This window comes from Calonectris borealis, chromosome 1, assembly GCF_964195595.1.
Source record: "Calonectris borealis chromosome 1, bCalBor7.hap1.2, whole genome shotgun sequence".
Taxonomy (NCBI): domain Eukaryota; kingdom Metazoa; phylum Chordata; class Aves; order Procellariiformes; family Procellariidae; genus Calonectris; species Calonectris borealis.
Genome location: NC_134312.1, coordinates 55,664,334 through 55,679,551, shown reverse-complemented (window position 1 = coordinate 55,679,551; position 15,218 = coordinate 55,664,334). Strand labels below are relative to the sequence as shown.

Genomic DNA, 15,218 nt, shown 5'->3' with positions numbered 1-15,218 from the left:
GAGTGGTCAGGGTAACGGAAAGTTAGGCTGTGTCAGTGGGGCGGCGTGGGGAGCTGCTCGCCCTGACCTACAAAGCTGTCGCATAGGGTTCTCCCAACAGGGCGGGAGCGTGCCGGTTATGCCTTAAACTTATGAGTAAGGAAAATAACGACCCGGGGTGACGCCCGGGTCCTCACTGCCAATGTGAGAGGAATTTTTGCGCGGGTACAGGTCGTCCCCAGGTGGCCCGCTTACTTCGCGGGATGCCCGGGTGCCGTGATCTGCCCGACCCTTAGTGCAGCCCGTCCCAAGGACAGAACCGGGGCGGCCGGGCTCTGTGCTCGCCGCCCCCGCCGGGGAGGGAGCTGTGCTGAAGCCGTGGTGCTGCAGGGCGGGGCCGCGCCCCGGAGTCCTGGCGTTATAAGGAAGAACTTGGTGAAATCGCTTTAAAGAAAAAAAGTCTTAACGAGTGTCTCCCCCCGCCCCCATCTGCTCCCTCCAGTTCACGCCTAAGGCGGTCTGCCTGAGCCGGCCGAAGGGTCTTCACGAGGCTTAGAAATACACCACCAAAACCCTGCTAACGTGTCGTGTGCCTGCGGGAGGTGATTCCTTTTTTATGCTTTTGTGGGAGGAATTACGCCATTTAAAATCAGACTAAGGGGGAAAAAAAAAAAGTGAAAGGGAAAAGCTGCCTTGCGCAGGCTTGGGCGGAGGTGAGCTTCCCAGCGCTTTTCCAGCGTCGCCACCTGCCCTGCCCTGACCCACCGGCTGCGGCGTCGGTACCTGCAGGACGGCGGCTCTGGGTTTCCCCACGGGCCCCGGTGCTGTTGGGCCTCCCTCAAAACGCCCTTTGCAGCAGAGCGTACCCCCAGGGCCCTGCGGTGCAGGGTTTCCTCCTGTCGTTGGGAGACATCTCCAAAACACAGAGTTTTGCTACTGCCCACAGCTCTGTGTCTCCTCCAGCAGCTGTCCGGATCACTTATGTGGCTCCCCTCCGCGCCCTCATCGTTCGCTTCCTGCTATCTCCCCACCACAATGCCCCGAGCTGCGGTGACCCTGAGGCATCGCAGTGTATGCGATCCACCGTGTCTCTGTGCAGCTGCCGCCCCGTGCACGCTCCGTGCGAGATCCACAGGGAAGGTCCGGGGAGGAAGCACTTGGACTTCAGCAGAGCAGGAGCTGCCAGTGGGGGCCAGGGACAAGTGCAGAGGAGACGGGAGCAGCTTGGCCACGCGAGCTCAGGATCCCACAGCACAGATTTTTCTCTCAGGAACGTTTCAAGGCTTTGTGAGCCCACAGTCATACCGGTAGTGATGCCAGGTCACTGCTTAGTTGTCCACTGGTACTTGATCCGATCAAGGGTGGCACATGACTGCATCGCTATCAAATTAGGGTACACGATAATAAGTTCATGCCCTTTTTGTGCTTTTGTGCTGCCTTTCTGCAGCTGTCGAGAGAGTTGATCGAACTGAGGTGGTGGGATGGATGATGTGTGACAACCATAAAGCCTGCTGTTGCAAAACTGACAGGCAACATTTCTTTGAGCAAATTTGTATGAATATAAGAGCAGCCCAAGTGGTTCCAGACTAGAGGGCCATCTAGCCAGTATCCTCTTTCCAACCTGCAAGGACCCCCTGTGGAGGTCTCTTCCAGACACCTGTCCAGGCACCCATTGACCTCAGTGATATTTGTGCAGCCACAGTACCCTTTGACAAGGAGTACAACATGTCCACTCTGCTGCGTGGTGAACCATGTCCTCCTCGTTATGTTTCCAGCAGCCTAGTTCTTGCCACTGAAGGCAGAGAGTGCACGTGTAGCTCCTACCCACCCTCTCTTCCACCTGTGATCCCCTAAGTCATCTTCTCTCCAGGTGCAGAGTCCAGGCTCACCCATTCCTTCAGTGAAGCTCCCTTCCCTCTGCAGGCACCTCCCCTCCCACGCAGAAGTCTCAGTGGGAGGCTGGTTAGGGGTCATGAGCCGTGCTGTTGCGGGGAGGAAGGGTTTAAACCTCAGGATCTTCCATTCCCCCTATTTACGATTGTTTTACTCTTCCTGTAAGCTGTCGTAGCTGCAGCTACGACAAGCTGCAGCTCAGCTTTCACGGGTCTCTCCCAGTTTCTCCTGGCAGCTGTGAATGAGAAGTCAAATATTTGCACAAGCCTCCGCTTCTCTTCTCGTGGCTGGGAGAGAGGGGAAGGTGCAAGCAGCAGCAAAGAGACCTCCCTGAGCACAGGGGTCCCCACAAAGGGCTCCTTGTCCAAATGCACTGGGAAACTTTCAGGCCTGCCTTTGCTTTTTCAGAGGCGGATTCCTTGAGCGTCTCCCTTATCAGTTGAGACCCAGGGCACGGAAGACAGAACAGAGGAGACCGTTCCCCTGTCTCACACCAATCTCCTTTTCAAAATATTAATTAGGAAATTATGCGACAGACATCATGTTAACCTTGGGATAGTACGCGGCACAGCGCCCGACTTACAGTGTTACCCCCATTGAGTCTTGCAGAGGCACATGAAGCAGCTAAAAGCAGAATGACATGGAGAGAGAAAATATTCGATAAGTTGCCGTGGAGCAAGACCACATCATTACTCAGTCCAGATAAATTCCATCCATCATCATGACCGACCGCAGTATTAGATGTGTTTCCTTGCTCTTCAAAGGACAGAAACCCACATGCCCCATGATTAGATTAGATTTCTATCATCTAAGCTTTTAGAAACCTTAATTCCTCTCCATTAATTATAACAAAACTATAAAAAATTTAGTATGTAGGCAGTATGCTCCCCCTTGATTGCATTAATACCATCACCATAATCATTACCTTGACACAGAAACATTTTGTACGAAAACGATTAAACAATTTTGTAATTAAACTCACGGGGAATTAGCTGCTGTAGGGCTAATTTTTCTGTGTTAGGTTTTGTATACTGAAGTAGAACCCTAATAATTACAGTAACAATCTCCTGACTTCTTATATATTCCTTTTTTGTTCAGATCAAAGATATAGAGACATTAACATTTTTGAAGGTTATATCAGAAATGTCGGTTAATGTGAGTTCTGTTTGAGTTGTATTTCTCGTTTATGTCTATAAACTGAGGTTTTTGTTACTCTGTTAATTGTTTATTTATTCCTAGCAGGAACAAATTTCATTTTTAAAAATAAGAACAGAAAAAGAAAAAGGACCAAATTTGGGATTTAGCTTGAACTTAAACAAACATTTGCAGAAATGATGGGGTATTGTTATTGTGGTAAAAGTTTAAATTATTAGCAAATATGCAGGACTGGACATCATCTTTTCTTAATTTCTTCGCCGGAGCACTTCACTTATTTGCATTGGACGTAACCCAGGACAGTTGTTGCTTTTTGTCCGGATTAGACGCGGGTGTTGCAGCGGGAAAGGCCGATCTGAGCAGGTATCTGTGGATTATAACTGCTGGCATAGTTGCATAGTTATCCTCTGACAGAAGGTATCCTACCTTCCAGAAAGTGGGGCTCTTTGGGTTATGGAGCAGTAGATGCCAGCTATGCATAAGGTTGAGACTGCAGATGTTGTCTGTGTGTCTTCCAAATTACTTAGCTAATGCAGTGTAAGATCAGTTCACTAGAAGCACTGAGGGTCACTGAAGTTATGGGATGTTGCTGCTGCAGGGCATGGGAGGTAAAGAGCAGGACTGGAGATTCTCAGAGTCGGAACAGTGACAGGCTTGTGCAGGAGAGGCAGGAGAAGCCAAACACAGGATACTTCCCATCTACCCGTCCCAGCTGGCCTTGCAGTTTACTGGCATGTAAAGTGAATAACCAGGTCCGTACAGTGGCATGAAGAGAGAGCTCTTGGGAACACCCCAAAAGCTGGGGGAGGCCACAGCCTGCTGCATTGTTTATGCTATTCTTCAGTACTATGTCTCAGCGGTACCGTCTAACCTTTACCTCTCTCACTTCAGTGAGAGTACTAGAAAAACTGTTTTCTTAGACAAGTTGTAGTGTTGGGTGACAGAAGTGGAGCCTTGAGTGTGCTGCTGGTGTTTCAGTCAATGTCTCTACCAGGATATGAGTGATATTTTTAAATTCCACTGGGAACAGGGTCTCTCTCCCTCTCTGATCAGTGGGGAGAGCACAAGGGAAGAGAACACCTGGGCTGGGTCTTTCGTGGGATCAGACAGACAGATCTCCCACCAAAGTCTGAAGGACTGAGATAGCAACTAGTTGAATCCTACAGAGCTGAAGAAAAGCCATTGTGCCTCAGCTCCAGGGATAATCCTGCATCACTGGTAGGATGACAGTGTAACACGGAGGAATCCTTTCCGGATACCAGGTGGAGGATCTAACCCACTTGGCTATGTGAATTCCTTTGTACAGAGCTCTTGTCTTGCAGGAGATGTTGTCTCTGGCAAGGGTGAGCAAACTTAGATTCCTATCCATCTGTGAGATGTAAGGTGTAGAGATACGGGTAGACTTGCCCCTCTTCTTCTGGATGAAGAATCTATGAGCAGGGAAAGGGTCTCAGGGTCTCCACTGAGATTTGAAGAAAGTCTACGTCAGAACTGTCTTAGCTTGGTTTAGATAGCAAATGAGACCAAGTGAGGGGGAGGCTCTTGCGTGGTTGTGTTGACTGATGAAAAGGGAGGGGAGGAGGGGGAGGAGGTGGTTGGAAATACAATATGCTCCTCAGGCCGTGGAAGAGTCTACTTGTCCCCAAGAGGTACAGGGTGGAAGAAGCTATGGGAGAACAACATTTCAGCAGTAGCAGTAGCATTTCTCCAAGTCTCTTAATGATAGTATAGAGCTAAAGAAGGAAGGGAAGACAACTCTGGGTTATTTCATGATTGCATCCTGTACAACATGGAGGAAGGCAGGATGTATCTGCGTGACTCAATGTGTTCTTCAGGGACATTCTTGTTCGGAGGCTTCAAGCTATCTCAGGACAGCGCAGCAGCAGCCACAGCCATTATCCTTGCCCCTAGTGACCTTTCTAGAACAATGGTGTTTTGTTTGTTGCTCCAAAAGTGCTTAGACGTAGCTGGGACATTTGATACTCAAATCCCGCATCTCACTTTGCTGGTGGGAGGAATGCAACCCACACCAAATATGTGGCCTAACTCGCCACACCAGTGCCCTGGATGCTCAGCCCGCATGAAATCTCACCCTCAAACATCAAGAACTGGGAAAAGAGGTTGTGTTGAATCACGGGCTAGATGTTGTCCTTTGCACCAGGAGATGTGAAAGTCTGGCAATAGGGAAATTTCACGCACAGAGACACTTCGTGGCAGTCAGGACCTTTGTTGCTGATGGATGAAGTATCTGGTCTGTTGTGAGCGGTTAAAAATCCTGTAGCTGCGCGGGAAAGAGGCAGCCCATTCACAGTTTCGGGGCCACTGCACTCTAGGCCAAATGACACCTTTTGCAGGAAGGGGGAAATTGTTGCTCCTTTGAAATCAGCTGAGCATATGTAACAGGGAAAAGATGTTTCAGCAGGACCTCAGAGTCCAAGTCTTGCTGGATTCTGCTGGGTGCTGCACAGACAGAGCAAAAAGTCTGCTCCTGCTGTTAGGAGAGACTAGGAAGTGTGTGTGAAGCCTGCTAGAAAGGATGCAGCAGTGCTTGTAGCCTTCTGAAGGCTTTTAAATCAGCCTTTGAAATATAAAGCTTTGTAACTTGAGTGTTTTAGCCTAAAGCCAGCAAAAAAGATGTTAAGGAAAGAAAAATCAAAGGAAATGACCGTACATGAGAAGCTGCAGAAGCGATGAGCTTCAGAATAAAACTGATCCACAGAACAGGACCAAATTGACTCAAGGAGGTATAGGGTCTTAAAAATTAGGCTAACAAAATTTCTAAGCGGGTAACAAATAGAGCATGGCAGCTTGCCATATATGTACTATTACACCTATATAATCACATGGCATTTGGCTCAGGGTGATGCTGAAGCTCCTACTTGCTGGTACTGGGCAACTTCCCTGTCATTTACCTTCTAAAGCCTGGACAAGATGAAGTGTTAATGCACCACCCGCCTTAGTCTGCAACACCTCACAAGGCATGAAGAACTAACTATTATGGTTCTTTCTTTTTGTGAAAGTTGTAGGAAACATGCTGCATATGTAATTTTAATTCACCTGCTCTATTCCGTAATAAATATTTCCAGTAAAGGTCTTTTACAGTCAGTTTCATAGAATACTCTGGTTTTCTAAGAGCCAATTTTCTTGCACATACCTGGATCCCAGCTCGTCTTGTCAGTGAACTGCAACATGCTCACAGAATAGTGGATTCCTGAGAGAAGCAAAGCCATTTGCTTGCAGAAAGCTGCACAGAAATTTGCCTTTCTTTCTGGGAGCCCTTGAGAAAATTGTCAGGGAGTTTATGCAGCCAAGGAAACTGCAGGACTAGAAAGCAGAACTGGAGGAAAGGACTCGGCAGGCACACAGCAGGAATTCCAGTTATTTTTATTTGGCAAATCTCACTGAATATTTTGTCACGCAAGCACATAAACATGCTTTTGCCTCACCTCATCCCCCTTTCGTTGTGAAATACAACTTTTAGAGCACTTTGATCAAGAGCTGTGGCACGTATGTAGCTGAAGGGCTATAGAGCGGTAAATTGTACAGATGTGGGAAAGCAGCTGAGTACTAACAGGCAGGTGGCATTTGTGTGGACAAAAGTGGCCTTTTGGCATATAAGAGTGGGCCTCAGTGTCTGTGTCTGGGTACACATACCTACACACACCTGTCTTCTGAAAGTCCATCATAGCCTTTGTAAGCCTTGTCTTTTAATGCCTTGATCTCTTTCTCATCGAAGTACATTTTTTACCCAAGAAGGATGCCTATTTCCCAACAGGCCGTCTTCATCCTTGCTGCTTATTCATTAGCAGAAAGCATGAGCCTGCAGTTTGTGTACCTGCTATAGATACAGGGGAGGGCAGTGATACCACTACTCTTAGGGGTCCCGCAAAGCGTTGGTCCTACCACACGCTGTTGGTGAGGAGGCAAGTGCCTCCACAGGGTGGCTGAGATCCCCACTGTTATCTGACAATGTCATAAGCCTTTGTGAAGAGCAGGTAAGGTAGACTAGAAACACAGATTCTCTTTCCGCACAAATGCTGTTTAGAGACAGCAAGGAACAAACGTTACATAAAATGTATGCATGCTGCTGAGGCAAACATCTTCAATTTTTAATACACGTTTGTAAATAATGATTTATCCTACGTTTCCCAAGCAAGGAGCGTCTAACTTACTAGCTCTGAAAAGCAGGCACTTCATGGGAGAAAGAAAAGCAGCATATTGCGCAGCAGCTGTTTCATTTTCTTGGGGTCATATAAGTGAGTAGCTTGACTCTGAAGTCACGCTACTTTTCATCCCAGATTACACCTTTCGCAACAACTTGTTCCTTGCATTTCATAACGGGCCATAGAAATGCTGGTTTTCCCCAGTGCTCCCAGTCTTTCTTGTCCACGTGCTCTACATATTGCATCGGGTGTTCCTGTAGGTTCCACGAAGCTTTAACTGGTGGGTCCTGAAGAAGCAGCAAACAATAAATTTTGCAGCACTGCAGTGTGAACTGTCTTTCAAGGGTAGTTTTTGGGTCAATGCCAGCTTGCTGAAAATCAAGTGAGAAAAGTTTTCAAAGCTTTGTAATGTTATGTTGATGTAATGTTGTGCTGATGTAATGTTACATTGCCTCCCTGCTCTCGTTCCGTGCAGCTGCTCCACATGAACTAAGCACTGAAGAACTTCATTTGTTAAAGCTGATGGTACCATTCGAGTGGGGCAGGCAGGGGTCCCAGGGTCACTTTAAAGGTTCTTAAAGGTTCTAAAGTCCTGGCTTCTGGAATGTTCCAGCATCCAGTAACTGCCTCTGTTTCCTCATAGAGAGCTCTGCAAAAAGCTTGATAAGGCTGAGCTTCCGGAAAGGTCCAGCAAGCTGCAAAAGGAGGAAGCTGCTCTTTGGAAGCTTCATATATATGTAATATATATGAGATATATATATATTTTTCCCAGAAAAAAACCCACTAGACTATAGTCTGTTTGGATAGCGAAGTGTTCTGTGCACACCAAGGCTCTGCAAGCTTTCCCCTGCCTTCCCCAGGGGTTTGGCTGCTTGTGTTCAAGGGTCAGCTCTGCTATAGCATGGCCATATAACCTTGGTTTCAACTGCTGCAAAAACAGCTAAGCTGGCAGAAAAGGTGGTGTGAGAAGGAGTAATGAGAAGCCTCATCTCCACCCACAGACCCTCCACCACTTGGTCCGGGAGCTGATCCAAGCTCAGTGGTGGCTTGCCTGAGCTGTGATGTTGGGATGCCTGTGCCCAGCCTTGCTGACCCTGACCCACAGACTGACTTCCCAGCTCTGTCTTGACCTGCCTGGTCACTGTGGGTTTGCCCAGTGATCACCGGTCTGTGGCTGGCCCTGATCACCACCACCGGCTCTGCTCTTTGGGTCTGGTAGGACTGTGGCCTTATTGGTGAGGGCACTGCCCTGCCTGCCCTGCCGTTCCCCACTGTTCCTGGTGCAGTTTTGTATCATCTCCCTTAGAAGGTTACACGTACCTCTGTGCAGGCCTGTGAGAATATTTAGGAGTACATGGGCTGGAAAACCCTCACCACAAGTGGAAAACAACCCCAAGCAGAAGGGAGACCTCCCATTTTTTTAAATACCAGGCTGCACAGACGTGCCAGAAAAATTGAACTACCGCCCCTGGGCTGTACCTTTACTCACCATGACAATTTTGCTGTAAAACTCTGAATCGTTTTGGTAATAGGAATATTTGAAGAGATTCCTTATCATCTTTTGCATCATCCCCTACAAATCGAGCACAGTACAAAGCAAACTGTTAGCATGTGCTGCGGCCAGCAGCGCAGTCCCTGAGCACTGGGAATTTTTGTTTCTCAGATCGTGTCAATCAGCAATAGAGAAGCTGCCCGTTTCAAGCTTTGGAGGAAGGTCCCATAAAAGTAACAAAGGGCTGGAAAATGTTTTCTGCATTTGTATATGCACCTCAGCCAGCTGGACAATTCAGACATGCAGTGTATGTCTGTGTGTCGTGGGACACAGAAAAGTCGCTGGAGCTCAGCTTTCCACATCCCCATCCCTCTCAGCTCATAAGTTGTCTCCACTGTCATTGCCAATGTATTTTGAGCAGTGTCCCTAGCAGAAGCTAAGTTCTAAATGAATGGCAGAATGCCCTTTTATCCCACTACCTGGGTCCAATTACACAGAAACATAAAGTACCTCTTTGCTGTTGGTCATAGCGTCATTCGGAGGTGGAATGTCAAGAACTACAAATATGTCAGTTGTTCTCTGCTCTGTATCTTTCTCACAGGCATCAAACAGCTTCTGCAGCACAAAGATAACAGCTGATTACAGCAGCAATCACGTTGAAACGAGAGGTGTAGTGTGGAAAACATGTGCTGAAACCACATCTGCATTAGAGTAAATTGTAGGGCCACTAACTGGTTGAAATATGTCTTCAATACCTGAGAAATAAACTGTTTCATCAAGCTGTTTGCATGTTGAAGCCCATTCTTCAGCATCTCTGGGGCCTTACCATCACAACCAATGCTAATAATGGCCTCATCTCAGTCTCGTCCTTCAAGGTGTACCATTTTAGTATTTTCCTTCAGATCCCCCCAGCATCAGGGCAGTAAGTCAGACATCAGAACGAGGTCTCCCATCTAGTGCTTAAAGTGTTAACTCTAAGGAAACTGGACTATGTTTTCCCACTTGTGCTTAATGTGGGTGAGATATGGGACTGGGATTTGAATGTGCCCTTCTGAAAGGCAGGAGGAAGCAGGTCACCATCAGTTTGCTCTCTACAGCATTAGGCAGACCCTGCTGGACTGGAAAATCAGAGACCCAAACTTAGTCCCCAACCCTGTCTGATACAGGAATACTAATACTCAAAGCCTGGTATACTGGCTACACCGTATTGATCTGATAAGAGTCAGACTGAGAAAATGCACATGAGCAAACCTTAATTATGCTGCTGCCGGTTTTATACGACAAATAGGAGGCTCTGGAGCTCCTGAGTTTTTCCCAGTCATGTAGCCTGAGCATCTCATACATGTGCAGCACAGCAGACAAACGCAAAGGGTCATTCATGTTCTCAGAGTGCTTGTGCATGCCCATCGCTTTAGACAAGAGCTCTTTGTTTCTAGGGCAAGAAGGATATTAAAAAACTTAGCTAAGACAAGATGAAACAATGAATAAGCGTAACTATTTTACAGCATGTTACAAATCTATTTAATGAATCCCATGTTTTCTACAATGCACTTCTCAACTACATTGTATAGCTGGCAAACAGCTTTCGTGTGGGAAATAGTGCTTTCTCAGCTCAGTTTTGCATGATCGCAGTGGAAACTGGTCCAAGAGCAGCATTTTGACTATGTCATTGTAGGCTGATTTCTTTTATTAACATGTTCACCCTGGGAATATCTCCTTCCCTTTCCAGAACAACCCAAGCCATCTTCCAGAAATCAGTTACAAAGAGATGCTGGCAGGTTGAAAGTCTGGGGAGAAGGTGTCTAGGCTGTCTGGTCAGAGACAAAGAGTCCCTAAGGACTGGAGGAAGCAAGAAGTATGTGACTCTTCAGTGTAGAAACAGACATTGCATCAGAAATCTGACTAAATACCTTACCTTGCCTCTAGCTCTTTGATCTTCTCTTTCAGCTTCTTACGTTCCTCTTTCTCCTGAAGCTCTTTTTGGGTGACGGCTCTAGGAAATGCTCTGAAACAGATTTCTTTTGTGAGATCTCTTTATTTGTACTTGGACAATGGGACAACAGTGGACTTGCCCCTATTGAATAGTCTGAATTCCAGCAAAAAATCTGTGAGGTGGGAAAGCACAGAGCACCCAGGAAAAACTCCAGGGGAGCTTAACAACCTCCCCTGAAAGCCCCCACCTAGGATTTATGCTCAAATCAAGGGGAAAGCTATTTACATTAGAAGAAAGGGAGGTGGGGTTGTGAGGAACAGAGGTTGAAGGCTTGAAGAAAGCACAAGTGTTCTCCACTTGTTAGAATCTACTCTCGTCTTTTCTCCAGTTGTTTTCTCCATCTTTAACATCAAAACATTATCACCAAACATCCCAAGCCCTCCAGAGAGTTCTGTTCTCCTGGATTTCTTTCTCCACAAATGTCTGGGTAATGTCAGTCTCCTGTTCCTCCAGCGGATGAAATTCTCCCATTTCCAATGCCTGCTCTTTAGGTGATACTACTAGAGCTTAAAAAAGCCCTCTCTACATGATGATCCTAGGTCAATTGCAGACTCACACCCTAAAAGTGCTGGAATTTTTTTGCCTTTTTATCATTCACCAAAGGTTTTTAGAGATTGTGTCTTCTTCTGTACTACAGATCTCAGAACAAGTACGTGCAGCCCTAATATAAAGGAGACCTTTTGTCCCATGTTTCTTTCCCCTCCTTTCAGAGTAAGCCATACCGTCTTATATTAATATTCTGATCTTGTGAATTATCCCATCAAGTTTCTGCTCTCTCAATTAAATTACCTTCATTACTGCACATAGTTCAGAGCTTGTCTAACTTTGGAGGTGGTAGATGTATGATGCGTAGTGGAAGAAGATGACTGGTTGTGGGTGAAAGGACAATACTGAGAAGAGGAAATTCAGAAAAACCCAATACTCACTCCTGACAGCTCCCGTGTCCCTCCTGGTAAGAAGGATCAGGGTTGCTGGTCTCCTGCATCTTGTAATGATCAGATGCAGCATGCTGCCTAGAGATGGAAGAAAACAATCAATGTTAAGCAGGCAGACCTGGGAACAAACCAAGAATAAGGACCTGAATTTGGGAGGTGTAATCTGGATCTAGACTGATTTCCTGACAGCCTTCTGTAATTAGGCAAACAAACTCTGGGACACAAGTGACTGAGCTTGGTCATCATTTGAATCTAGGTCCAGTGTCTGGGAACTTTTGCCTTACATCAGCCCAAGTCTCAAACTTGAGCCACACGTGAAGAAAGCTCCAATGTTTCAGAAATTGTGAGTATTCCTTCACTACCAGACTACCCGTGACAGCACACCTGCAAATCCTTCATGACCCCACAGATACTCCTGCCACGATCAGAAACTTTAAAATACCATAGCCTGTCTTCACAGAAATCCCAACAGGAAAGCCTCTTCTCCACAAAGCTGTTCAGGAAGGGTATAGAAATCCAGCTATACTATTTGAAGTTTATTCACTCCTGGCCTTAGACACTGAGAATGATTTATGTTGGCATTTTATCCCCAAGATGCTATTATTTAGGCTATTATTTCTTTTTCTTTCCTCCTGATTAACAACTTCCCTTCCTCTTGCCAATATCCCAGCCACTACGCCTTCCCTCAGTGCTTGCCTAGCTCATAAGAGGGCAGTTTTCACGATGAAAACCCAGGACTGCCTCTGCGCACCTACTCAAAGTGTCCTCAGAGCCGCTGTTACCACCTCCCTGTTCTGTAGGGATGCCTTTATCTTGAGAGCTGCTGTTGTTAAGGCAGCCATTTCCTATTCAGAGAAGTATTTGCACAGAAATGAAAGTTCATCTCACAACACGACATGTTTTCATGTCACGTACCCTGGTCGTGTGCCCTGACGGGCACTCCAAGAGAAACCTGTTTCAGAGGCAGCTCACGCCTGGCCACGACAACACAATCAAACAGGAGAATGAAAATTTGGTCATCTCTGCAGGACAGAGCTGTGATAACCAAGGCTTGAGTATGTTTCAGTCACAGAAACATTTATGATTTTTCCCCTCTTATATATATTCTTAATATAAAGAATCACATTACCTGTGGCAACTCTCCAGAAATTGTAGTCGAGTATCAACAGGGTCAGACCAAACTCTTTTATTGCTGTCCATCAGTCCATCAGGGGAAGAAATAAATAATAAAACACATTACAGTCAGTAGGCAAGTATCCATTAAAGTCCTAAGAAATGCACAAGATAAACTTCCTCCCTCCAATTCCTGATCAGCCCGTAGGGAAAAAAAGAAATCTAGACAGCAAAACTTCTTAAGGCTTTGCCAGGTAGGTGGTTTGTGATTTTTATGAGTCAGTACCAATAGTGTAAATAAAATACTGCAACACCAGCCAGTACCAATAGTGCAACTAAAATACTCTGAAAGTGTAAGATCTGCATGTTATATGATGCAGATCAAACAGCTTCTGTAAACTGGCTTTGGATTCCCAATATAGCCCAATAGGACAAAAGTTGGTGCTAGCTCAGAGCCTTCCTTGAGTCCGACTTACTTGTCATCTTCGGTCCAGCCTGATCTAGGATACGGCAGCTACAGCTGATCATCAGGGGCTAAATACTGTAATTTCTGGTCACCAGACTCACCTTATTTCTTTTTCCACCTGCACCTGCCTTTCTCTCCGGTCATGATATAATGCCTCCAGACTTGAAGTCTTGTCCCCACTGGCTGACGGTTGCCACGAGGTGTCAAATACTTGTCTGAGGAAAAAAGAAAATGGATTCTTAAAATGAAGGGGGAAAAAATCACATACTCTAAACAGGCACCTTATAAAAGATAGCCCCATGAGCAGAGACTCCATGGCTACATCCACGCTAACAAATAGATCGGGGATCCAGGATCCAGGGCACATGATGGCCCAGCACGTTCCTGGACGCAGTTTTGGCACAAGTGAGCTAGCACTTTCCCAGATGATGCCTGGCACAGTTCAGAGGACTGCACAGGACAGGGTTTGCAAAAAATAGAGGATTTGACGAATCGTTAGGGCTGGATGAAGTGGGCAGGATACAGGGACAACTCCTGAAAACCAAACTCAACCCAAACCCGCAGAGTGTGGGGAACAGCAAGTGCAGGTGGGTATTCTGCTGAAATCAACTTTGCGACATACGGGTCTGGGGTTTGTTAATAGAGATGAACAAGCTATATGTTATGGCCTCAAGTTGCGCCAAGGGAGGTTTAGACTGGACATTAGGAGAAATTTCTTTACTGAAAGAGTGGTCAGGCCTTGGAACAGGCTGCCCAGGGACGTGGTTGAGTCACCATCCCTGGAAGTACTTAAAAGACGTGTAGATGAGGCCCTTAGGGACATGGTGTAGTGGGCATGGTGGCGTTGGGTTGACGGTTGGACTCGATGGTCTTAGAGGTCTTTTCCAACCTTAACGATTCTATGATTCTATGATTCTATGTTCTCAAAGTAATTTTCATTTTTACAACTGCTCTGTGCCATATTTCCTAATGAGGATCCCAAACATCAACTATTACTGCAGAGACAATCCCAGTTTGAGGTGCTCCTGCAGCTCGGATACAGGTGGAGCAGGCAGCAAGCTCCTTCCTGCAGCAAGGCAACGTCAGAGAAAGCCTAAGCGTGAGGCTTCACCATCAGTTTGTGCTGATCCAAGTCTGCATGGCTGCTGCAAGGGACTGTCCTGCCCCTCTCTCCCAGCACCTCCTTGCTCGTCTCCCGCTGAAATGGATTTTGGATTTATTTACTTGGATGGATTCCTTTTTAGTTAAATCACTTCATTTCCAGTCTTTCACTAAGGACACGTTTTTTCTCTTTAAGCTCAACAATCCAGTATAAAATCTGCATTTAAGTCAGCCTTTCCCTGAAAAACTGATGAGCTCAGAGACCGAGTCCCTGAAGTCCAGGATCTGTTACACTATTTATACCGTTCTTTTCCATTTCTCTTCCTCACACCCATTTAAGATCTGCCTCACCCTTTGGAGCTGAACTTGAGCTGAATTTGAGGAAATTAACCGTCCCTGTGATGGATAGGAAGGATAGGAAGCAGAAAACAGAGCTTTTACTGAAATATTTCACAGTAGGGAAATGTTCGCAGTCCCTCATTGCAACCCCCCAAGGGACTTTGTAGAAATATTCAGACTTACTAAGGTTAAACTTGGTAAGTTTTGCCAGAGACACCTCCCGTGCAACATACCTGCCGCCTTGTGCAGTCATCTCTCCAGGACCAGCGCCCTTACGCAGTCCTTCAAACGCCTCCGTTCTGCTGTAGGAAGAAAACTCGGATATATCCATGCCTTTAAAGCAGCAGAAAATGTTTACCAAAATGAGTGGCAGCACAGGGGACTGTGCTGCCAGGAGCGCAGAAAGCTACTGTAAGTGGCAGGTGCTTTCTTGCTTTCACAAAGGAAGTTTTCTGCTATAAATAACAGAAACAAGCCCTTCCCTTTTACAGGAAAAGGCACTCGCTCTTTGCACTGTATCGTAGTGTCACACGTCTCTCCAGCCGATAAAGTCGGTGGGGGGTATAGCTTCACCCTGCAGTATCAGCCA

The 15,218-nt window shown here is 46.4% G+C and overlaps 1 protein-coding gene and 1 non-coding gene across 4 annotated transcripts; one reads left to right on the top strand and one right to left on the bottom strand.

The window, feature by feature from the left end:
- Window positions 1-118: 118 nt before the first annotated feature.
- LOC142078133 (U12 minor spliceosomal RNA) lies at window positions 119-267 on the top strand. Its single transcript, XR_012672142.1, has one exon. It is a non-coding gene; the product is annotated as a U12 minor spliceosomal RNA (small nuclear RNA).
- A 6,128-nt stretch (window positions 268-6,395) lies between these two features.
- Window positions 6,396-15,133, bottom strand: LOC142083684 (uncharacterized). 3 transcript variants are annotated; one of them, XM_075153474.1, is made up of 9 exons: window positions 14,863-15,133; window positions 13,291-13,404; window positions 12,740-12,802; window positions 11,602-11,688; window positions 10,598-10,687; window positions 9,934-10,114; window positions 9,193-9,297; window positions 8,680-8,763; window positions 6,396-7,561 (listed from the first exon to the last, which is right to left on the bottom strand). In XM_075153474.1, the coding sequence occupies exons 1-9, from the start codon at window positions 14,958-14,960 to the stop codon at window positions 7,310-7,312; spliced, it is 1,074 nt and encodes a 357-aa protein (XP_075009575.1). In that variant the 5' UTR covers window positions 14,961-15,133; the 3' UTR covers window positions 6,396-7,309. The 3 variants fall into 3 exon arrangements, with proteins under 3 accessions (XP_075009575.1, XP_075009585.1, XP_075009595.1); XM_075153484.1 differs by lacking the exon at window positions 9,193-9,297; XM_075153494.1 differs by lacking the exons at window positions 8,680-8,763; window positions 9,193-9,297.
- Window positions 15,134-15,218: the final 85 nt, after the last annotated feature.